Here is a 23,458-nt window from a genome sequence, read left to right as displayed (position 1 = left end):
ACAACCCTGTACGCTTCGTTTATATTCCCTTGATGTCTGGAAGATTCGGGGACGACTCATGGACTTACACTACGCATGTCCGGTGGTGTGGACTGATCGGTGAGCTGCATATATATACAAAGACATTTTTTGGTACCTGATAGTCAGGTTTTCATCTCTGATCGGTAACGAAGCGATGCGTTGCAATTCAGGGAAAATAAAGTTACTACAGATTTTTACAGCCGAGCCGGAACATGGCATGCCTTGCTTGGTATTTAGAACCTCCACCGGCTATTCCACCCCCTGAACCACGTCCTACCCTGAATTACCCCCTACTTTTGCCTGTGATCAAACATCCTCGCGTTATTATGGACTGATCACCGGATACCCATGGCAACAAATCGATCGAGGACATTACGCAAGAATGTGTTTGTCCGTGAACTGTGCAACATGTCAATTTGTCTAGGTTTTCAAAGCACGCTTGAGATCGTCACTTGGACGACCAGTCAATATTGGTGACTCCCCCAAATCCGCTCTATCCATCCATCCATCGCTCTAAATGTTATCTCCAACTCCATGTAAATGCAGGTATTCCCTGCTCGATCCCTGACCTTGACACCCAAAACCATATTACCAAGGGATAAGCCACCAAAAACAATGCCAGCCGCTATTTGCTTTTTGTGTACATTGCCGTGCCGTTGAGATGGCACGCCTGACCTGTATGTTAAAACGCAGGGTTGGGATGCTTTCGCAGAGAGCAAGCTGGCAGTCGAAATTGGCGCATCCCACAACCACCAGTGTGTAGCGTAGGAAGCAATGTATGAAGTACCGAGAAAGTTCAAGATATGATAAGAGTGATGAAAAAGCCAAAGCAGTTGAAACTTATCGGAAATTCACTTTCGGCAAAAGGCTTCCTTCATTCGTCGTCTCAGTAGCACCAGTTAAGCTTCTGCAGCTCGTCAGCCTGCTCCTGGCTCCACCCTTCACAGCCGCCGCACTGGCAAAAGAACCCATAGCGCTCGTGTAGGGACCTCGGGTTGCCGCCATACGATAGTGTCAGCTCCTCACCAGCCGCAACCTCCTCTGCCTTGACGGTGAACACCATAAGGCCGGCGCGGCGATCGTAGTTGAAGTCGATGTTGCTCATTGACGAGCACTTGTGGTTGAACCGGGCCGCTATGGGGAAGACTGCGCTACCCCCTCCAATGTTGAAGCTGGATTAGCAACACCAATCGATTAGATGGAGCATGTTAGCACGGGAGCGACAGATAAAAGGCTAGATGATCCGCAGCGACAAAAAGATGAGCTTACGCGTTGGTGTGACAAATGGCACTCATAACGTCCGTTTTCTCCTGATTCAGGGGCCAGTGGGGGTGGAGGCAGAGGTATGCTCGACGGCCGACAAAATCAAGGCTCTCAAACTGCTCATCCAGGGTATAGCTGTTGGTTCGAATGATGAAGTTCTCGCGGAGGATGACATCGCCACGCTTGAGGTCTTTCCGCGAGAACGAACCGGAGCCACCCAAAGAGGTATTCCGGATTTCGAAATACTCATTGATTTGAACTAAACAATCCGACTCTGATCTCAGGACAGGGGCTGATTCTCCTTGCTTTAGGCCCTCTTTCTTTTCATTCTTAGTAAGCTTGTCGTGTTCTAGGAGCTCAGATGGGGCTTGCCCAGCAATACCGCTGCCTGTGCTGAGCATAGAAGCCGCGTCAGTCGAACCGTGAGTATGTGCTACTCCAAGACTGATATCTACCTGGTCTCCATGCTCGGTATCCTGACCCAGGTCTGTGTGCCTGAGACCGCCTTTGGAGAGTTGAGGATAGTCAAGGCGGCATTCATGGGAAAAGGTCTTGGGGGTGGCCATTTCATTTTCAGAGGCGGATGGCAACCGGACAGCCTCCGCGGATTTGCTATGAACACCCTCATCCTCGTTCTCGGCACTATCCACCAGAAGCTCTCGACGGGAGTCGCTCAAGAGTAGCCTGGACTTTGCCAACTCCAGACTGGCGAGATAAGTGCCTTCCAGAATGGAATAGTGCACCGTCTCCCACTCGTTGGCTTTTCGTCGACGGTCGTTAAATTCGACGCTGTTGAAGGTATCTGAGGAGCATGAAGATTCAGTATCATCACGATTATTGCTGCCGTTGTCAACTGAAGACCAAGTGCTATTGAAAGAAGTGCTTGGCGAAGAGTCGTTCGCAAAAGGGAAGCCTTCAGAGGAAGGCGTGCTGTTGGAAGCAGAAAAGCTGTCGGTGGACGAAAAGAACTATTTAAACTTATTTCAGCCCGAGCGATAATTCGAAGAATTGGTAACAGCGCTTTATAAGTACCTACTGAATGATCTGTGAGGATGTAGTCTAGAAGCTGAAGCATTTGCTCACCGTCCTCAGAGGCTTGATGCTCCATTTTGTGTGTCGCTGAATGTGTCTCAATTGCGGCGGAGAGATGAGAGGATAACCTCACTTTCCTGTCAGCTACTATTGAAATAAAAACGTGCCTTAAAGCAGGTTTTGATGGCTAGCTGTGATCTATGTGAAGTGGAAAGTGAGATGCAACGCAAAGAGCTGAGAATAAAGTGAGGTGAGGCCTGACCAAGGTATTTAGGTAAGTAGGCAAGGAGGTATGTATTGTGAGATTTTCACCAACCAGGAAGTAACGCTGTCAATTGGCTTTGAGTTCAGCAGTATGCACACCTTTCCTGGCGATAATCACCTAGCCTGCTTGCTCTTATGTGGTCTACCTGTGGAAGTGGCAACTAATGCGAGGGAAAGCCCAAGGCTGGGTCGTTGTAGAGCATAAGAGTTGGGGGGAAGTCAGAGGATGGAGATCTAGCTTCTGAAATTTATGCAGAGCGCCTGTATAAGCCGGAAAGAATGGTAGTATTGCAAAGAGCTGGTCTATCTCAATCCCTTTCAGCTTCAAACATTGGGAAAGCAAACTGATTTATTCGGCTTACCGCACAATAGCGATCGGGCGTCTCCTGAGAAGGGGACATCTTGCACAAATTCCCTCAGATCACAAACGACAAGCCTTGTTTCATGACACCAGCTTCAGCTTTACACTGTGGGAAGCTGGTAATAGTCCTCTGGCAGCGTTCTGGGTACCTGCCTGGACTCTGCCCACAGTCGAATTTTGTCGAAATCATGGCAGATACGGTGATTGCTGTTGATGTCCGGAGCTATCAAATTGCTTTCATGGTCCACCCAGACAAAGCCATGCGCACTGCCATCAGCCAGGCACATCAAATGCTCCCTCAAAGTTTCAAGACAAACATCTTTGCAATTCGTCAGTATGGTCCTGGCAAACAGAAACCAAGCAGCAAGTCACTTGCCTGTTTCCTTTAGCGCATCCCTTCGCGATACTCGGGAACCAGTGACAGTTTTGTGATGCTGCCTTGCATTGAAGTGAAGCGCCTGGTGAAGTATGTTCTATGTAGTTACAAATCAGCCATCAGTCTTCCTTGCTTGAGGATAAAGTTGGACCAGAGTCTCACCAGGCAGTGTATGTTATGAAAAGTTTGCAATTCTAAAACATAGCCACCACCGTACTGCTCGGCTACCCGCACGTGGCTTTTGTTCAAGTCCAACCCCGGGATCAGCTCGCTTTCTTGGACCACAATGTTTCTCACTAGGTGCGACTGTCAGTTTGTCTTGGTTTGATATATGTGTAAGACAAAATGTAAATATGTCATCTGCTTACTGTTTGCACCTATAGATTGCCATGCTTGGTCAACCATTACACCTGGAGACTGAACAAAGACAGATGCGTCTATAAGGCCATAGGTCGAGACGGGCGGTACACTCGCTTGCAGTGGGCCGAGGTTGCTTGCTTTGATTTGAGAAAAGTTAGTATCATGAAACATCAAAGGCCACTTGCAGTGCCTGCTGAAGGGCCTCTATACTTGCGTTGCAAAACTTTGATGTTTGAGTGCTTGCAGAGGATTACACCGGTAAAGAGGCCTATGATGAGACCGGCAGGAAAGTTCCAGAGTGTCATTTTCAAGACAGTAGCGAGCCACCAGAATGCGAGAACAAGCCAAGAAACAACATTACGCCCGAATATCACAATCGGATTGCCGTCGGTGTATGGTGGAAATGTGCTGTATCGACGAGGGTCTCCACGAAGCGGCCATGTCATTTTCCCTCTCCAGGCGTATCGAAGCGGTACACTGCGGGGTGGGAGATGTGCTACTGCCCGAGGAAGTAGGGGGCGTCTAGGATCCGGGGTTGTAGGCGACGGAGGTGATGAAGATCTGGATCTGCTGCTGCCTGTGCTGGAGGGCATTGTTTTTTCTGGCGTCGCCCGGATGCAGACCAGCACGCAGTATGAAAAGATGTCTTGAGTAAGGAGAATTGATCAGAGTAGGCGTGTAGGAAGGCGAGCAGGATACGTAAGACTGACGATATCGATTTCGGCGATAAAACGGTTGGACGAGCCTGTAGGTGTTCAAAGTTGGAGGAAGCGCGTGCAAAAATGTGCGCCAGCCAGACTACATTAGACTTATTAGTGCACAAAAAGGTTGAAGGCTGACGACTCCAGGGCGGCTCAAGTTGCCGTACCCGGAAGGTGCAGCAAAAGATATCCTTCTGTTTGCCAAGCTTTGCGAACCATGCTGGCCTACCAAAAGGGGGACCGATGCAATCGAGGTATGTCTACTGAACACTGTGGGAATTTGCTTTTCTAAGACTGTGCCTATCAGCTATTCGGCTCCTTAAGGGACAGATTGGAATGGCAGAGTTCTGCGTCAAGCGGAGCCTACTTTGACAAGTTGTACTTGGTAGGGCCATAAGGAGAATTCTGGAAGGATAGAGGGCTAGACTTGCGAAGTATTCTTTTCACGCAGGTGCCGCGATACCACTCATATGAGTTCATTCCACACACAAAAGTCTATCCAGCGATAATAGAATGCCTCTAATGCTTTATAGCATCCACAGACCACTTGTCTCTACTCGAGTTTTTGCCCTGAAGGTGAGACTTTAGCACTTCAAAACAAGCTTCAACCTCGAAATTTGGAACGTTTTCTTGTTTGAGGTATAGAGACCACGGTATTTGGTAAGTAAGCTCGGTTCAGGAGTTAGATGCCGCTCAATAGTACCAGAGCCTCAACTGCCGACTTGAGGTAGTGCAGCCCGGCTTCCAAATTCGGCGATTCGTATGATGACTTTAAATTTCAGTACACAAAGTATTAGCCCAGCCATATTTTCTCCCATTGATGCTGCTTATAACCTAGCCGAAGGGAGGTACAGTGACGTGGTTAGAGACGACACCTGGCTGAGGCTAAGGCTCCCATGAGGAAGGCGCTCCTGATGTTGTTGGTTGGCTCGGTCCCTTGTTGAGCAAATTCATGGGCAATTTCTCAACATGTGCAGTTTGGGAAGGTGCATCAGAGGAGCTTTTCTTCCTCACCATGAAGATTTATCTTTATCGTTTTCATGTTGTTGATTTTCCACAGTTTTTTCCACCACCACGCCAGCACAGAACAGTTGACATCGTCTTCAAAGACTGCTTTTGTATCGCACATAACATACCGGCTTCTTGTACTGCTGTTAAATCAAGCGACTTTCAACGTTTCTCGAATGTGAGTGAAGATACCTTTCCGTCACACTAAGATCCTGCTTCTCTTCACCTGAAATCAACCAATGTGGCATTCATGTCTCGGCATTTTTTCAAGTCTTGTAACATAGGAATTTTCCGTTGCATACCCTATTTTCCGTACATTGGTATAGTGCTGGCTGACTCTGCAATGCCAACAAACAAGCTTGGAAAACACGGACCGATCAACATTGTGGGACCTTGTGCTCTCTCCTCCGCCAAACACAATGCGTCTCTCGTCAGTCATGTTGAAATTCGCAATCGGACTCGCACAAGCACTGCCTTACGATCAGCCTGGTTACTCCAGCGGTGTCGCCGAGCTCGAGGCCAGGGAGCCACAAGTCGACGACCCCGGCAATTACGGTGACTATGGTTCTTATGGTTCCTATGGAGAGTACCCCTCCTTCAGCATCTCGTCTCCTGTGCCACCTTACACCGTCATTGTCCCCGTACCTCTCGAGATTACACGCGTGATTACCAGCACCGTGGGCAATTCGGGCCTGATGCCTGGTTTCACGACGACTACCACCACGACTGTCACTGTTGCAAACCTCACACTCACAGCATTCCCGACTTTGACTATCAACTCAACTGCCAACTCGACAATTGGAGCTCTTCCAGCTTCATCGGCAAACTTGACAGCTTCTGCCTTTTTGACCCCGTCAATCAACTCCTCTATCACAACGCTTCCAACCTCGACAGCCAACGCAACAACCACAGGCAATGCCACTGTCACCACGCTTCCAGTTACAACTGCCAACTCAACAGCCACAGGTAATTCCACTTCCACGGCACTCCCAACGTCATCAGACAACTCGACTGTTACAATTCTCCCACCCATAGCGGAGAACACTACAGCCTCTGCGCTCTCTACCTTTGCGGTCAATCTCACGACGGCTGCTGCAACCCCATCGGTTAACTTCACATTGACATCCTTGCCGACTTCTATCACCAACACCACATTCGGTATTCCTGCAAATTCCACTATCGATATCATGTCAACAGCTGCACCGTTGACAACCGGCCCTTCCTCGTTTATCATTGCCACGATGAATTCGAGCGCTGCACCTTTCGGTAACACAACAGCAACAGCAATGCCCTCGGGGTCCACTGGCACCCTTTTGGCCGGTCTTCGCCGTATCCTGTGAGGAAGACAACACGTGTTTTCGGCTTCGTTTCATTCAAGAAGGTGAAAGCCATGCTAGCCTGTCATGGGAATTTGCAGTTCTGCTCGCTAAAGTTTAAGACTCGAGCATGTTCTTTAGCAGACGTTAAAAGATGTTGGAGGGGAGGAGACCGATTTTTGGTATTTTATTGATAGAAGATCTGCACTGTTTCTTTGGGGACTCCGTACCTTATAGATGGTGCGAGAATTTCGCTGGGAGCCATTTATGTTGCATTCCTTGTGACTTAGCTCATTACGTTGAGAGAGGGTTCTAGTCTGCAAGACGATACCTCTGGGATTTCTCTCTTTTTTTCTCTTTTTGGGCTGACATGCCTTACAGAAATTTAATTGCCAGAGGTTTTCTGGGGTGCTCAAGGCAGACTTTAGAGCAAGATAGACCCTGAAATAGCTGGAAATCTTGATAGCATACAAGCTAACACCAATGTTTGCAAGTTCATCTCTTTGTGTGATGGTTTGATGATTGCAAATATAGATACGATTCAGCCTCGCGGGAAGGATCCGGGCCCCTGACAGCAGTCGGTTTTAGGGATCATTTTACATAGCGTGGGCGTTGATAGCGCCGAGAGTGGGATTTGGGCCGATGACAGTTGAAATGCACATGCATGGAAGATTTTGTAGTTTCTAATTCTCGGGCTGAGCAGCACAGCCTCAGCCCTACAATGAAGATATTGATCCTCCGGCGAATAAGTAGCTCAGACAATTGAATAGATGGTTGCCGCATGATTCAGCGGATGGACGTTGGGTGGTGGCTGTCCCCAGGATGATCTGACATACGGGACTTACCGGTGGATGTTTACCCATACGCGTTTGGGGTAAGTACCTAAACTAGAGCTAGTCTGTCAATCTGTCTTTAATATTACGGAAAGCCATCATGGCAGTGAGTTTCGCTCTTTTTCTCTCACCTTTTTTTTTTTTTTCTTTTTTTTTTTTTACTCCCCGACCTTGTGGCTGTCGTGTGTCCAAGCCACCCCCTTTTGCCAAGGCCAGCCCCCACCAAATCTGACATAAGCAGCTATATGACATTTGACGACAAAAACAAGTATCCTTCCTTCGCATCCCCTGCAATTCTTTCCAGACAAGTGAACAACTCGCGAAACAGTCTTTAATCTATAGCGGTTTTCTTCGTCATTATGCCGTTCAGGTCCTGGCGTCCAAAAATAGATTGGCAATGTTTGAACAAGCTCTATTGTTCCTCCTAATCCTGCGGACCACTTTCCGAACTTTGACCGCTCAGTCCGGGCCGGTTTGCCGAGAAATTTGGCTACCGAACTCCGGCAACCAACGGGGTTGTGTTACGGACTCGGGGCCGCATTGGATGTTCTTTTTGACATTTTGCCTTCAATCTAGGACACCTTGACGACGTGTAATTCTGTTGTATTCCTGAATTTGGTTTTCGCACCAAGCAGCCTAGTCTTCCTGCTTCAATTAGCAAATCTGGCTCTCCTAGTGCGGCCAGATCGCAACAATGACACATACTTAGTACTTAGGTCTAGAATTCACCTGTTTCTTGTCGATGTTTAATTCAATGCCGCGAGGTACCCTTGGTAGTATACTTGGCAACAGGCACATTTCGACAATGGCACGGCAGACTGATCCTGCGAAACAGCAACTGACCCCTGCCCCCCATGACTTTCGACGTTGGCCCCCAAATTTCAATGGCGAAGCAGCACCACGTCGAATATGTCTTTATGGATGCATAGCCACATACCTGAGATCAATCATTTTTGGTCGTGCTCCACCTGTCATTTTGGCCGATGTTTGCCATCAGGACTAGGAAAAGAACGCGGCCAATTGTTTTCTTTCTAGTCAGCGTGGTAGGGCTGACTTTGCGTATAATTCGATCTATGTTCACTTTCTGGGACATCATAACGCTAATTTGACCGTCAATTTGTCAACAACACCCCAAATCTACAACCATATACCGCATTTGGTAGCATCTTGCAGCGAAGGATTCTGGGAACGGCAAAGAGTCAGAACTCTAAAAAGACTTGTAATTCTGATATTTGCCATGGTCCCACCCTCTGGGTTGAGCGCCTCGACTGTCAATGGGGTTACCCCCCTTTTTCGCCCTCGGATTAGCTGGACTGGTTCGCAATCCAGACTCGACAGAGCCAGAACCATAGCCCCCTTGTCTATTTTGCCCAGAAACATAGTGTGTGTCAAGGATTACTCTATGATGTTTTCACATAGCCACGATACGACTAAATTTGTTCTTTTCTCAGGATCCGAATACAGCCACTCTCTATATGGATCCCCTAGCCTACCCGCTTTCCCTTGGCCCCAACGTTTTGCTTCATCCAGGCGGACTCGCTACTAACCTTCTTTAGTTCTTTATTGTTTTCTTACAACAAGCGGCGTGGTTGTTGGAACCCATGGCTACGGGATCTCACCATGAGCAGTCGCGGCTCTTTCCGAGTGGCTTGTGCCGTCATGAGCCCTTCGACGCCGTCTGGACCCCTTGATCCTTACCGACTGATACTGATAGGCGTTCTGGTTCCGAACCATCGAGGGTTGTGCATACGGCTTGGGTTCCAGACCTGGGTTTGCCTTTTCTTTTCACAGCCGAGCGTCCTTTTTCACCAACTGGCAACCGAGGATGCTATATGCCCAACCGCTTTGCCCCTCGAAGGGGCCACCTGATCCTGGACATCCGCCGTCAATTATTTTGGGTCTCAATGACGGGAATTTTGGTAGGGCAGAATCACAACTGAATTTGCGGCACGCATTCCGAGATTTCCTCTGTATGATTGACATGAGAGATTGCAGCAATATCGAGGCTGTCCTCACCAGGAGCCATATCTAACCATTCCAGCCAAAGATTATGAGAACTTTTTACTATAAGAGAAAGCTGATATCCTGCTCATATGAGGTGAGGTTTTCTGCACAAGACAACAGGACAATCTACCATCATAAACACTTCAAACTCAATCTTCAGCCTGTGTTTGTATTTCATCCCCTCGTTACTTGAACGCAACATTCGAGGCATCTTCCGATTTACATTCTGTCTTTGCCAAATTCCCAATACACAATCAGGGTCGTTTATCCAACATTCATCTCTCTTTGTTCGCCTCGAGAAACCATCACCAGTACGCAAACATGAGCCGTCACCACAGCATCCAGCCTCTTATGGCCCCCGAACAAGGGGGCTACGATTACTCCGGGTACGATGAATACTCGCACGGCTACGACGAGAGCCAAGGCGGATACGGGGAGTCCTCTGGTGGCGGCGGGCAGGGCCAACCGAGCGAGCCGGCGAAGCCCAAGAGGAGCAAGAGCAAGAGGAAGAGCAAGAAGGAAGCCAAGCCGCCGCCCGGAAAGAGCCGAAGCGGCTACAACTAGACGGGGCGGCGGCTGACGACCGACGCTGAGCTTGGGGTTTTCTGCCTCCTTGCCTATTTCCTATCTCTTTACCTACCTACCATCTACTCAGCTACGCTGTCTACCAAATTTTTGAGAATGGCCATGTGGTCACTTCTGAAGATGGTGCTAGCGGCCTGCTTGGACTTTTTTATGGGTTTTGTTACAAATAGAGCATATACGGGCCTTTAAATGGCGGCGACACCGTTTAGAGCAACGGTTTTGGGTATACTTTGTTGTTCCCCATGTTAGAGCACTGGATACATATGGCTTCGGGATTGAGATTTGAATTGTTTTGTGTTTCATTTACCTGACATCAACACGAGGCTCAGCTCTTCTGTTATTTATGTTTTGCTCTTTCTTTTCTTTGACGTCCTTTTTATATTTGCAATTGTGGCTTCTTCTTACTTGCCTGCTATTATCGTATATGCTAGATGGTGTAATAAATTGCAATTATACATTTCATATTAGATACTACAGTCTCATCATAAGATATGGGCTACATTACATCTGTACCTTGCTAATCTGTCTCCCAGACATTTACACCTTTCCCAACTTGCCTGCTTGACTTTAACGCCCCCTACCTATCGGCCTAGCTAAAGTACCCTTATGTCTTTCTGTGTAATTATTTACCTATTGATATGCCTTCCTATTTTATTGGGTAACCTATAGGGGAAAAGTTGGGAGCACATATGTAGTTAATGTCAGTCTCATAGAAGCCAAATTTAAATATTGCTGCTGCTCCATATCGTGGAGGTGAAACATCTCAAAGAGGTGTGAAGCACAAAAGAGCTGTGGAAACTACCCAGCAACCTAAAAGAAAAAGAAAAGCAGAGTGTGAATTGGCCCCTACTGCAGAAAGCCTGTTAAATTAGAACCCGCTAGTAGCATACGGCTGCGGAAGAAACCAAGCAAAGCCGCTGTTTGGACCGGCAGCTGTACCCCGTGCCGACCGCCGAATCAGGACCAGGAACAGGACCAGGAACAGGACTAGCCGGGACTCGATGTGAGCAACCTCCGTCGGTACTTTGGCAGCAAGTCACTCCAAAGGAAAGGGGGGAAGGGGGCGTTCAGAGCAGGGATCTTGCCAGGGCCCACCTATGAGTCTATCGCTTCCGGTGTGGTGTACTGCGGCTTTTTGCCTCGAAAAGTTTTTTGCACTTGCGGCTGGGGGTCAGAACAAAAAAGCAACGGTCGCCATGTAGACAAAGAAGAGCAAAAAAAAACACGGAGGTTTTTCTCCAAGGGAGGGCAACCGGGGATATGTGAGAGGGAGGAGCATTTGGTGGTTTCGGGGGGGGGGATTCCAGGTCTATTGGTTGTGATGGGGCGCACTCGCCGTTGGCCTCGTAACCAATCACTCACAGATGGGAGGGGGATAGATGACGGGTGTGAATGAGTGCACCGTGTGCTTTGTATGGTATGCCTGATCTTTTGAGACGATGGGCTCGATGGAGAGAGACGTGAGGGATGGTAACAAGAGACTGAGGGGAAAGTGGCATGGGCGGTGGCATTGCGTCACGCACAAGACAAACAAATAAATCAACCACTCTGTCGTGATTGCTCGTCAAGTGTGATTGTGAAGACGTCGAGGCTATGAAGATTGCCGATTGTGCGCCATCGGAAGTGGCTGATGTGTTTTCCCGTCTGCTGCCCACCCACACCTCCTCTGTAGATGCAACGAAGGCATCGTTTGTTGGAGAAGCTCTCTTTTTGATCGCAAGTTAGTCTGGCCAGGTGGTGGCTGTCTACCTGCCCTAGAGGCCCTGGACAAGGGCGAAAAGGCTATCAGCAGTGGCAAAGGCTTTGGTTGGAAACACTTGGCCCCAGATGCTGATCAGCACGTGCGGGAGTTCTGTCCATGACCCCTGAACGCTGGATGGGCAGGCTGGGAATCATGATAGCGAGGTTTGATGTCCAACAAATGAAGCTCCAGCGTATGAAAAGCTTTTGCTCTGCCCGCTCGGGCGCTTATCTCGTGAGAGGCAGCCACTTGTATTCTTCTTTGCCAAGGCAAGGGAGACAGCAGAGACGCAGTGGAAGTTGTGGTGAGCCAGCAAGGGCATTCAAGTGACCAGTAAGCACAGTTCTGGGGGAAACAAAGCGGGCAGAGTAACAAGGTTTGTCAGGCGTAGACACTAATGCAGGCGTCCTGGTTGCATCTAAGGCCCTGAAGGTGACATAAGATGTACTCGAGGTCTCAACTCGGGGGCGGCCAGTGGAATTTGTCGGTCAGATGTCTTGGACGGGCCGTCATTTGTCACTGTGTTAATCTACTTTCCATATTGATCTTCATGCATTCTAATAGTCTGTGGCAAGCGGGATATCTTTTTTTACACATCCCCTGGCTCCCCTGACAGGCAGCCACATGCAGTGCTCTCGGTCAACTCGTCAGACAGCCATAGAGAACTCACTCACGGGAGCAGCAAGGCAGATAGCATAGGAGAATGATGCTGCTGGCCCCTCCCTCGGCAATGAGTGCCACGTTGCGAAAGAAAAAAAAAACATCGTCAAACCTCGCCGAGGTAGGGAGTCTAGCAGGTTTGATGTAGCACGAGAGGCCGGTAGTTAGTTGTGTCGTAGTGTAAAGAGTTTGCAATTCTCACTTCATTCGGATTTTCGGGAAACCTGCCGGCTTTTGCTCCATCGACTCGACATCGGGCAGCAATCAGTCTAACCTTTTTTTGAAAACCCCCCGGGTGCTTGAAGCTCGGTATGCTCGGCATGGAACATGGATGCGCGTTGTTGACCTCTGTGCAATCTACCGGCGTTATCGTTGGTCGCTAATGACTAACTCGTAGCGTCGAAAAAAAAAATGACAAGAATCCAGGATACCAGGAAAGCAGCTTTGTTTTGTGCAGGGGTCTTTTACTCCCAGAAGGTGGACTCGAATGGGACCCATGTGTGTTTGTTGGTGGTACAGCTTGCTTCGAGGCATCTTTTCCTGTCGGTCCCCAACAGCACCACGTACGTACCAGTGAAAAAAGGGGGGTTTTGGAGGGGGGACGAACCCTGTCAGTGAATTGGAAAGCAAGGAACTGGGGGGTTATCACGGCTTTTACTCTTGGGGGAACAAGGCCCCTTCTCCGCCCCAGCTGCATGCCACAGTCTCGTGACACCTCGTAAAGATTTGAGTCTACTTCCCGCCAAGGAGGCAGTCAAAAGTTTGGCTCCCTGCCAGGCGCTTACCGACTGCCCGTGAGGCATGCGTATGTCGGCCCCCTTCGGACTTTTGCAGCCCGCCCTTCCCAGGGATCATATCTGAAGACGCTCTGGTAGGGTTGCTAATGGGCAAACCACTTCCAATTACCCGCTGATTCTACGTGGTGGCCCGTCCGATGTGGCCGCAGGCTCTGCCAGTCTATTTGTTGGGGCTTGTGCCGCCCCAGGTTATCTTTGTACCGACCAATGGCCTAAACGTGTATCAGTGAACCATGTATAGCAGCCTATCTGAGCATCCCCGTAAGTTGCTCAATATTCCGGATCCGGAACGGAATGATACAAGATAATTTCTGTTACTGGTTTTAGGCACTTGGTCAGGGAAAAGCCATCAGCGAGCTTTATGAGTTCAGCAGCGTCAAGAGCTATATGGCGTACTGATCTAGTCAGCAAAAAGATTCGTCGTCTTCGTATCCCTGAGGTTTGCTCGCTTGCCCTCTAATAAGAGCGTCGATCTATATAGAACGAGAATATTTCCACGTGTATACATTTCATGCCAGCCAGACAGATCAATAAAAAGGCTTGTAAAGTGACAGAAGTATAGAGGTATTCAGTCTCAGACCAGATGTGTAGGGCTCTGAATCTTTGTTTGCTCGGTTGGTGCTTTGGGCGACATTTGTGAATTATCCACTGTGTCTTTAACATTGGTCTCTAAGCTTCTAGAAAATAACGCAATTGGCAGATGTTAACACTGGCTCAAAGCTATGCCACCAGATAGTCAGACAGTATAATCGAGATAGACTTACAAATCATCCCGGCCTCTGCCAACCCGGAGACAGACCCCATCCTCAAGCATCTAGCGATATGAAGCCCTCACATTACATCTGGAGCAGAAGTCTTCACTCTCCTGATCGTGTATCCTTTCAAGAGGCGGGAGCTTTGCACAGTCACAAACCCAGAGCTTCCTCTTCTCTGTCCAGTCCTTGAATACCGACCGTGGCTCGTAAAGATCGTTCGCAACGCCACACTCAATGCAGTATCTTCGCAAACTAATCACAACGGCCCGCTCTTGCTGTTGTTGTTGTTGTTGTTGTTGCAGATGGTGGTCATGATACTGCTGTAACTGATGGTTTCCATTGTGGATGTTGTATAGACTCCGTTGAACAGGCTGCATGACCGGGGACTGCCAAGCTTGGGTTTGAGTCAACTCTTGGCTCGGTGATGTGTAGCCACCTCCATATCCCATCTTCCCTGCGTTGTAGCTTGATCGGCGACCAGGGATGGACTTAATCCCGCCTTTGAAATTCTCATCATTGGGTTTTGGGATGCGCGGGTCATCATCGGCTAGCCCCTCGTAGCGTGCTTTCTTGGTGACTTCGTCGACCCAGACCACGGCGTAATGCTTTTGATTGCCAGGCGCTTCGAAGAGGGTTGCGTCCTTGACGGTAAAGCAGAAGTAACACCCGACTTTGCCTGGAATTCCATTACCGTTTGTCGCCTTCCCGGTCCCCTCGGGTTGAGCTTTGCAGTTTCGGCTCCGGTTTTCCATGTCTCGCACAAGTCCTATTCTGTCCTCTCGGTCTGCTAGTTGCGGGTTGATCACTTTTCGGCAGGTCCTGGAAACCCCTCTGGCACGGAGAAGTGTTAAGTAGTCGACATGTTGCAGGACTCTGTCGAGGGCCTCTTTTGGGAGCCTGCCAAATGGCCTTTCGCTCTCAGACTCGTTGCAATAGGGCTGGATGAGCCTATCTACTGTTCTCTGATGAAGCCGTGCCACATGACGTTGGAACTGCGGCACTCGCTGGAACATGGCCAGCGCGGGGTGCAATGGGAGGGATAAGGAAGGAAATGAAACCATAGGGGCCAGGGTGGGAGTCGATGGGGATGCAGCGGTCACCTGCGCTAGTTGTGATGGAGCATTAGGGTAGTAGTTTAAATCAGTCCCTGTAGCGAAATAACTTTCACTTTTGATGATGGATGGCATCCTTGGTCTTGTAGGTGGCGAAAGGGCTGGGGAGGGTGAAAGTGATCTCGAGGTTGATCTTGAAGACGGGCCATACGATTTTCGACGCGAATTTTGATATTGTCGTCGGTGTGGGAGCGCATGTCCAGTGCTATATCCGTTGGAGGGGCTGTAGAATGATGGCGCTGTGACTTGTATAGAAGGCGGTGAGTATGGGGAGAAGCGGTGGTTCGAGGGCTCTGTCCTGATGGCCGAGGTGGCATAGTTTTGGTCGTCTCCAGAATCACTGACTGCATAAGATGAAGGAGACGAGTAATTCGAAGGTGTCGTCGATGATGGCCCCTGGAAATGGTAGGACATAGTTGAGTTTTCTGGCTCCATGTAGCTTCCACGGGATGACAATCCAAGTGGAAGGATGCCTGACACACAGGACATTTGTTGCTGGTTGAAACTAGAGGACTGGTTGTCTGTCTTGGTACTGGAAAGAGAGAGATTGGTTTTTCTGGGGTTCTGGATCTTTGCAACGAGCTGTCCTGGGGATTTAAGCTGGCATTTTTGTGCTACCAGAAGTACTTGCGAAAAGAGTATGGCAGGGATTATGGTTCTGTATCCGCCGCGACCAGCCGCTGGGTAATTCTGGCCCCCTGGACACAGTCACTCTCGTCGGCTACTCTCCCTAGCTCGTGACTGTGACTCGTCCGTTGCCGCTGCGAGCCGCTCTTTTAGGCCTTTTGTAGATCGGTGTGGATTGGGGATGCAGCATGTGTGTGCTTTTTTTTTGGGTGCTGCTGCATATATTTCGTTCTGTATCATTGGGCGGCGCGGCAGAAGGCGGCCGTTGCTGACAAGCTAGACAGAATAAACAGAAGGCAGGTTCTTGACTCAATGTCTCCAGACACAACAGTTTATACTTCGTGTACACTTGCAAAGATGCACTTTGTTCTTGAGCACTTCATCCCCGACAGGTCTGGAAGTGAAGCAGTCTATGGTTCGGACAGGTCTACTCGCAGCCAACGTCGAGTTCATGGGCGAGCATGGAAATTCAGGTTGCCGTTTCTCAGCATATTCAATGGAAAATAGAAGAAGACAAACTTTCAACTCCCAAGGTGGAGTAAGTCCCTGGGATGATACAGGGACGATGAGATTGTTAGACCAAGCAAAGATCTCAAGAACGCTGGGAGTGAGCAAAATATCGATTGGTGGTGTGTGTGAAAAATGTCGCAAGGCAGATGAGCCACAGAAACTCGCTCGTCAACACAAAGCCACTTTCTGCACTGCAACCAACAGAATCATGATACAGCCCTGTCATGTACATCTCCTCCACTTGAACGGTCCTGCACAGAGAGGGGCATGACAGGGGGAGTCTTTTGAAGGTACTTCCCGAGGAACCAACATGAGATGTACAAGGGTAGAGTGGATTCCATTGCCTCCACAGCCCAGTGATACGCTTCGAGCTTCGATCATGTGAAGTGGGTTGACATTGTTCAATATGAGGCCCCTCGATGTATTTACCGCCCGAAGGCGAAGACTCTCCTGATGCCCTATGCAGGCTGACGGTTGGGGCAGGATCAAAAAGGACATAGATGGTACTATGCATAGGACAAGGTGTGCCAGGCACGGGGGGAATTGATGCTCGTTGCGCATATGCTTTTTTTTTTCTTTCTTTTAATGAGCCCAATAGGGACTGGTCGGTTGGTTCCGGCATTAGAGAAACTTTGTGCGTCCATCCTGGTCATCACACCATTCTCAATCCCCGTGCACTACACCTTTATGAAATTCATTATGGCATGAAATTGGAGTCCACCTCTTCATACCTGCCATTCAAGGAGGCACAGGGCAGAGACTGCGGGTGGGACACGGGTTCTGATGTGGGCAGGCCCCGTCAACAAAATGATTGCGGGTGATGAAGACGATCCAGCTGGAAACAGCGAGCTGGAGGGATGGATGTGAATGACACCCGATGCCTGAAGGCTAGTGCATGAACAAGAATGGCTCTGTACGGGTAGACGGGCGGGTGGCAGTTTCGAGGGGCCTCCAGGCGATAAGTAACCAACCGCAGGACAGCAAATAAGCGCTGGGCCGCCGTGTCGGTAGGGCTTTAAAATGGGTACTTTGGGTAGCGAGAAGTGAGGAAGAACAGAGGTGCAAAGGCTGGTGGTGTTCAAAGTGGCGGGCAGGCCACGACAAGAAGTTCGCCAAGGTACGCGGCCCACTAGGGCGACCCTCCATTACCATTCTGTCGGTATCAATCCAGGATGCTGAGTGGCCAGACTGTCGTTTTGTGATCCGCTCGAGCGTGACCAACATCAACAGATGCATCACGGTAGGGGGCCCCCCCAGAAAAGCAAAGCCCAGGTACTCTCGTCCGGTAAGATTGACATTGGCTGGTTCCGCCCCTTCCCCTCACCTCAACTTCAAGGTTGAGAGCCTGGCCAAGCCTTGTTCAAGGCTGTTGGCAGCGCTCCAATGTGCGGTGATCGAACAAGTGGAATCGGTTCAGAGCGAGTAGATGAGACCATACCATGTCATCATAGAAGAGCCGTTTTCTGTTGTACAACCCAACCTGGAAGCGAAATAAGATGGTGTCGTCAAATTTGAATGCATGCAAACTTTCGAGATAACACTAGCTATCGTCAGAGTGAGTCTGAGCGTGTGGCAGTTTACTTTTCCTGCGGGCGCCGGCATTTTTTCTCGGTATGTCGGTCCCGAACATGACAGTAATTGGTATATTTTATTTGTTTTCGTGGCCCGATCCTGGCTATTGTACCGACGGTACCCTGATGAGATGGTGCCTCGGGTGCATGTTGTTGGCTTCAATGAGCATGACGTTGTTTCGAGGGACTGCTTGATCGTTGTGGTCACATCACGCAACAAACCCTGGGTGATTTTGGGGAGAAGGAGCAGAAGAGAAACGAAGTCTTGCCAATCCAATCTCATTGGAACTCATTGAGGAAGGAGAGAGAAAGAGAGCCCGGATCTTAATAGCCGTTCGCCTGGTCTAGCACGGGTCCCCTGTCGCCAAGAGGTTGTCTCGATAAAGCACGCAGGGTGCTATGCCTCGATCCCGAAAATGGCTTCAGATCTCGAAATGTAAAATTAAAAGGTGTAGGGGTCGCTGAACTGGCCTTCTTGAAATTCTTAGGTAGTATTGATTGCCTGAGGCAGATAAAGCATCGTTGAAGCCAAAACGAGAGTACCGAACCTTCAGCGTTAGCGCCATTATGCATAGGTTCGTGCTTTCCTTTATTGCTGCGCGGGGCGGGCTCCTGCCACTGCCACTGCCACTGCCACTGCCACTGCCGGGTACGACAACTTTGTATTCTCGATTGAGATTTCGGTATTCTATCTAGTACTTGGATAGTCTACGAACTTGCCTACCTCCTTCGGGTGGCAAGCGGGGGTAAGATTTAAACCAACTCGGAATTGAGGTTGAAACACTAACAAAAACCGCCAAAATGAATTACCTTCTCACCATTGTCAACACAACAAGCTTTTCATTTATATCAAACATACATGTAATCAAAGAGGAGAATAGTTTTTGCCGTCAACTAATTTATCAGCTGAGCTTTGTCTTTATTTTATCACTTCCATTCACAACAGTTGATTTCAGGGATAGTCTGGAGTTCATTTCATTCTGACTCTTGCATCGAGTTAACCGGAACAAACCACCCGACAAGTTTCTCCCCACGTTGCCTTCCAACTTTCAGAAACGCATTACTTCAACAAGACTGCTACAAAGCATTTGTTGGCCGTCCAGTTCTTGTCAATAATGCACCGAATAGCCCCTTGGATCAATTTGCTTTGATCTACAAGGAAGATTAAGGTATTAATAAAGTTCACATCTTCGACGGTGGAGCACCACGATAAATCTCGAGTGCCACAACAGTACAGCACCTGTCTAAAAATAACGCAACGATCCCAAAGTCACACCAAAAGTCGGTATTTTCACAAAGCCATATCTTTTCTAATATTCAAGTTGCAAATTCCTAGTTTGAAGTTCAAATAGAAGTTTAAAAGAATAAATACACATTATAACTTTAACTTGATTGCTGTTGAATTACATAGTCGGTGAACTTTTGGAATAAAAATGTTAAAATTTCGAACTGCATCCACTATGCATCCCCTGTAACCCACTGTAACGGTATTTTTTTCAATTTCTGTTCGTTTATATTTATTTTGCAACTTCGATTAGTACTAAGATCCTCTAAGGTTAGTATGTAATAAAGTATAGGTGTTTGAATTATATATAGAAAAGTTTTCTGCTTGAGAATATTCTGAATTGATTCATTTATTTGTCGTTGAAAACCGCGAGTTTTGGTGTGATTTTGGTATCGTTGCGTTATTCTTGGACAGGTGCTGCAGCAGCAACATCCACGTGCATCTCCGCCATCGCAGGGTACCCGTAACTTGGAGAGCCCGGGCTCGGCAGGACAAGACTTCCTGGTCTCCAGGTTCTTTGGTTGTTTTTTTTTTCTCGTTTCGTGAAACATAGTCGGTAGCATCCACCAATTTGCGTAAACATGCGTCGGCTCCACGATCCTTTCCAAGATGTCAGTCAACTGCACGGAACTCTTTCCCCTTTCAATCTGGCTCCGGCATAGCAGTTCCCGTCTTGCCATTAAGCTTTCCCGCTAAAACCCCGGTGCGTATAGCTGCGAGAGGGGAAAGAAGGAAGCGGTTGTTGTTCAACATGGAGAAAAGGCACGGGGTAAAACGTGTGGGCAGGCCCCGGATTGGTGGGATTCCTCTGGAGAAAATGGTGTGGGTAACATGGAGCGGAGCCGTCTGGTCCCGAGATCCCTTCAGGTACCGTGACCATATTGATGGAGATCCATGAATGGCACCTCGACATGAATCAAGGCTGGGAGGAAACATTCAAGCTTGACATCTCGCCGCAGTTACACCGACACGTTTCTACAATAGGCAGGATATATAAAGGCTAAAATGCCTAGCAAGTAATTCTCTTGGACCCGTTATTACAGACCCATCATGACAGCTTCGTCGGGCCGCTTCTGCGGCGCCCCTTGCCTTGTGGTAGCATCATGGGCCTGTTGCGGAACGGAGGCACATCCTTGATGTTCTGTCATTCTTTCAAAGAATGGAAAGCTCTCACTATGAGCTCCTTTATATATAAAGACCTCAACTCTACCTTTAGGCATCGACACAATGGCCTCTTTGTGCTTGCCACGCCCCAGACGTCACCTATTACAACTCCTCCTTTCCCGGATCTCGTACCGTAGAGTCTCAAGATGAAGACGTCCGCAGCACTCCTCTTCCTCGTCTCGCTCGCCTCGGCGGCGCCGACAACCCCCTCCCCGGCGGCTGAGGCCGCCGCGGTGCTCGAGGGCCGGCAAATCCAGACGCTGTGCGAGCAGTACGGCTACTGGTCGGGCAACGGCTACTACGTCAACAACAACATGTGGGGCAAGGACTCGGGTTCTGGATCGCAGTGCACCTATGTCGACACCAGCTCGGCGAACCACGTCAGCTGGCGCAGCACTTGGCAGTGGTCTGGCGGCCAGAACAACGTCAAGAGCTACCCCTACTCGGGCAGAACCATCCAGAGGGGCCGCACCATCGCCAGCATAACCGCCCTGCCCAGCGTGGTCCAGTGGAACTACAACAACGGCAACATCCGTGCCAACGTCGCCTACGACCTCTTCACCAGCACGGACCCGAACCGCGACAACACGCACGGTGACTACGAGCTCATGGTCTGGCTCGCCCGCTACGGCGACGTCCAGCCCATTGGCAGCCAGATCGGCAGCGCCAACGTCGGCGGCCGCAACTGGCAGCTGTGGAGCGGTCTCAACAACGGCATGCGCGTCTACAGCTTCGTCACCACGCAGGGCCCCATTACCAATTTCAACGCCGACATCAAGCTGTTCTTCACTTATCTGCAGCAGAGCCAAGGATTCCCAGCCAACCAGCAGTACCTCACCAGTGAGTATTCTCCTTGTCGAGCTTTTTTGACAATATTTGCGTATGTCGCTGCCTTGTGCTGACTTGTAACTTTTAAAGCCTTCCAATTCGGCACCGAGCCATTCACGGGCGGCCAGACCACCTTCCAGGTCAACTCGTTCGGAGCCAACGTGCAGTAAAAATTGGCGGGCTGTAGACATTCCTCAAGAGATGTTTGACGCGGAAAGATGAAGCATTTTGCGTTCTGAATGTCATAAAGGATCCTTTGAGCAGCTATAACTCGGCCCTGTGATCAAGATCTGTATTATATGTGGTTGTTCGCTTAAACTCAAGCATCAAGAACAAGGCAGGCATGTGATGGGCTGGCACTTTTCTTTTCGATTATCATGGCGTAATGTATATACTTCAATTCACAACAGCTTCTTTGACGATAAACAATAAACTTGGACGTGTAAAGAGGTATTGCACTGCACGTTATCAGCAAATATGTTTTTCAATCGACCGGTTTCGCTCTGTACATGGTCGTATACTGCGACTCTCGCCTATTACTTCTCTCCGGGTTCGCAGATAAAAGTTCAACCTGGGACCAGAGGTTTATGAGACGTTTGCAGTGTGGTGCAGGAATGGTTGGCAACGATGCTCCGACATCGGAACCGAAACATGGAAAGCTACTATGATGTTGCATATAAAGGAGACATGCCAGCAATCTGGTCAGCCCATGATTAACAATCCCTCCATTGTTCAATTAAATATAGTTATTTTGTTTTCTCGAGGCCTACATTGATAACCTGCCCATTTCTGCACTCGTCGTTGCCCTGCTCCCAGCGTATCATCAACGATCAATAAACGCCATGACAGAGACGAAACAACAAGACAATTGGTCATCCAAGGTAGGCGATTCCACTCTGGTTTCAAATCTGAGCCCACCTCCCTGTCCACTTACCTATGCCGGTCGCTAATGGCTCTATCAGGAATACCAAAATGCAGCTTCTTTCGTCCCCAAGTTGGCTGTGGAGATAATGAAATGGCTTAATCCTCAGAAAGACGATGAGATACTCGACATTGGATGTGGTGGTCAGTTGCCTGATCTACCAGGTACTTGATTCAATTCGTATAGCCAAACACTAACTTGACAGTAACCTGCAAGACGGCGTCCTAGACATACAGATTGCCCAAATAGTGGCCCAGGGTCGTGGACGCCTTCACGGGATTGACAGTTCCGCCTCAATGATCGGAACAGCCATGGAGGCTGCTTCAGATGCTGGCCTCAAAAATTGCACATTCGAAGGTATGTAAACTCATGCAGTATACTTCGATCAGCCGACCAAGGTGTCCTATGGCACGATACTTACTGCTTCTGGAACATAAAGTGTGCGACGCCACGGATCTGGTCAACAAGCCCGAACTTCAAGGGGGCACCTTTAACAAAGTCTTTTCCAACGCGGCAATGCATTGGATCCTCCGACCGGAGGACAAACGCGAGCAGTTCTTTGTCGGAGTGAAAAACGCCTTGGTTCCGGGAGGCACGTTTGCCTTTGAGATGGGCGGCCTGGGAAACGTGTCAGAGCTCAAAGCCGGGATATTCAGTGCGGTGGGCCGTCGGATTGGCCTCGCCCGCGCCGTCGAAGCGAGCCCTTGGTTCTTCCCGGACGAAGACTGGATGCGGCAAATGATGGAAAACACAGTGGGAGGGTGGACGATTGAAAGAATGGAGCGCGTCTGGAGGCCGACGACGGCCGACGCGGGTGGTGTGGATGCGTGGATCCGGCTAATGGCGAAGCAGTTTTTCGATGCGGTGCAAGAGGATCAGAGAGAAGAATGCATCCGCGAGGTGGTTGAAGTTCTTGAAAAAGTGTGCGCCAAACCTGGCGGTGGTTACATGTTTAGCTACGTGCGACTGAGAGTTCTGGCGAGAAAGCTGTAGTAAAGGGTCTCCATGGTTCAAGATTGCGGGAGAGCCCGGCATAGATATAGACCAGCGGTAATTACAAGTGTGCGACCGTAACATCAGTACCACCATTAGGTACCTAACTTGGACTTAATGCGGCAACAAGTTTAGCTATGCCGGGACCCTGCCGGCCCCACTACGGAACCGGACCCCCCGAAATGACGTGTTTGCAGATATTCTCCACTTTAATGGCTGAGCGGGAACGCGATTACGATAGCAAGTTCACAAGTTCTTCGACAAAAGGCGGATGACCCATATTTGTATCATTCATCAGGATCAGTCGAAAGGGGAAAGCCATATTTTTTTTTTCTATCGACAACCAACGACTCGACGACTCCATCCTAG

At 49.2% G+C, this 23,458-nt stretch overlaps 7 protein-coding genes across 7 annotated transcripts; 4 read left to right on the top strand and 3 right to left on the bottom strand.

The window, feature by feature from the left end:
* Nucleotides 1-907: 907 nt before the first annotated feature.
* On the bottom strand, nucleotides 908-2,392 carry PpBr36_08480 (uncharacterized protein; the record flags this gene model as incomplete). The annotated part of the gene is made up of 3 exons (XM_029895611.1): nucleotides 908-1,193; nucleotides 1,291-2,252; nucleotides 2,321-2,392. The coding sequence occupies 3 exons, from the start codon at nucleotides 2,390-2,392 to the stop codon at nucleotides 908-910; spliced, it is 1,320 nt and encodes a 439-aa protein (XP_029747071.1).
* Nucleotides 2,393-3,042: 650 nt separating this feature from the next.
* PpBr36_08479 (uncharacterized protein) lies at nucleotides 3,043-4,270 on the bottom strand (the record flags this gene model as incomplete). Its single annotated transcript, XM_029895610.1, has 5 exons — nucleotides 3,043-3,283; nucleotides 3,314-3,414; nucleotides 3,480-3,613; nucleotides 3,686-3,814; nucleotides 3,934-4,270. The coding sequence occupies 5 exons, from the start codon at nucleotides 4,268-4,270 to the stop codon at nucleotides 3,043-3,045; spliced, it is 942 nt and encodes a 313-aa protein (XP_029746961.1).
* A 1,535-nt stretch (nucleotides 4,271-5,805) lies between these two features.
* Nucleotides 5,806-6,726, top strand: PpBr36_08478 (uncharacterized protein; the record flags this gene model as incomplete). Its single annotated transcript, XM_029895609.1, has 1 exon — nucleotides 5,806-6,726. One exon carries the CDS (start codon nucleotides 5,806-5,808, stop codon nucleotides 6,724-6,726), a length of 921 nt encoding a protein of 306 aa, XP_029746962.1.
* Nucleotides 6,727-9,860: 3,134 nt separating this feature from the next.
* On the top strand, nucleotides 9,861-10,103 carry PpBr36_08477 (uncharacterized protein; the record flags this gene model as incomplete). The annotated part of the gene is made up of 1 exon (XM_029895608.1): nucleotides 9,861-10,103. One exon carries the CDS (start codon nucleotides 9,861-9,863, stop codon nucleotides 10,101-10,103), a length of 243 nt encoding a protein of 80 aa, XP_029746959.1.
* A 4,033-nt stretch (nucleotides 10,104-14,136) lies between these two features.
* On the bottom strand, nucleotides 14,137-15,624 carry PpBr36_08476 (uncharacterized protein; the record flags this gene model as incomplete). The annotated part of the gene is made up of 1 exon (XM_029895607.1): nucleotides 14,137-15,624. One exon carries the CDS (start codon nucleotides 15,622-15,624, stop codon nucleotides 14,137-14,139), a length of 1,488 nt encoding a protein of 495 aa, XP_029746960.1.
* Nucleotides 15,625-20,492: 4,868 nt separating this feature from the next.
* PpBr36_08475 (uncharacterized protein) lies at nucleotides 20,493-21,344 on the top strand (the record flags this gene model as incomplete). The annotated part of the gene is made up of 2 exons (XM_029895606.1): nucleotides 20,493-21,186; nucleotides 21,265-21,344. The coding sequence occupies 2 exons, from the start codon at nucleotides 20,493-20,495 to the stop codon at nucleotides 21,342-21,344; spliced, it is 774 nt and encodes a 257-aa protein (XP_029747643.1).
* A 672-nt stretch (nucleotides 21,345-22,016) lies between these two features.
* PpBr36_08474 (uncharacterized protein) lies at nucleotides 22,017-23,089 on the top strand (the record flags this gene model as incomplete). Its single annotated transcript, XM_029895605.1, has 4 exons — nucleotides 22,017-22,055; nucleotides 22,137-22,239; nucleotides 22,313-22,453; nucleotides 22,536-23,089. The coding sequence occupies 4 exons, from the start codon at nucleotides 22,017-22,019 to the stop codon at nucleotides 23,087-23,089; spliced, it is 837 nt and encodes a 278-aa protein (XP_029747644.1).
* Between the last annotated feature and the right edge of the window lie 369 nt (nucleotides 23,090-23,458).

The sequence above is a fragment of the Pyricularia pennisetigena genome, chromosome 5 (assembly GCF_004337985.1).
Source record: "Pyricularia pennisetigena strain Br36 chromosome 5, whole genome shotgun sequence".
NCBI classification, from domain to species: domain Eukaryota; kingdom Fungi; phylum Ascomycota; class Sordariomycetes; order Magnaporthales; family Pyriculariaceae; genus Pyricularia; species Pyricularia pennisetigena.
The sequence above is the reverse complement of the archived record's forward strand: the minus strand, read 5'-3'. Positions and strand labels throughout refer to the sequence as shown.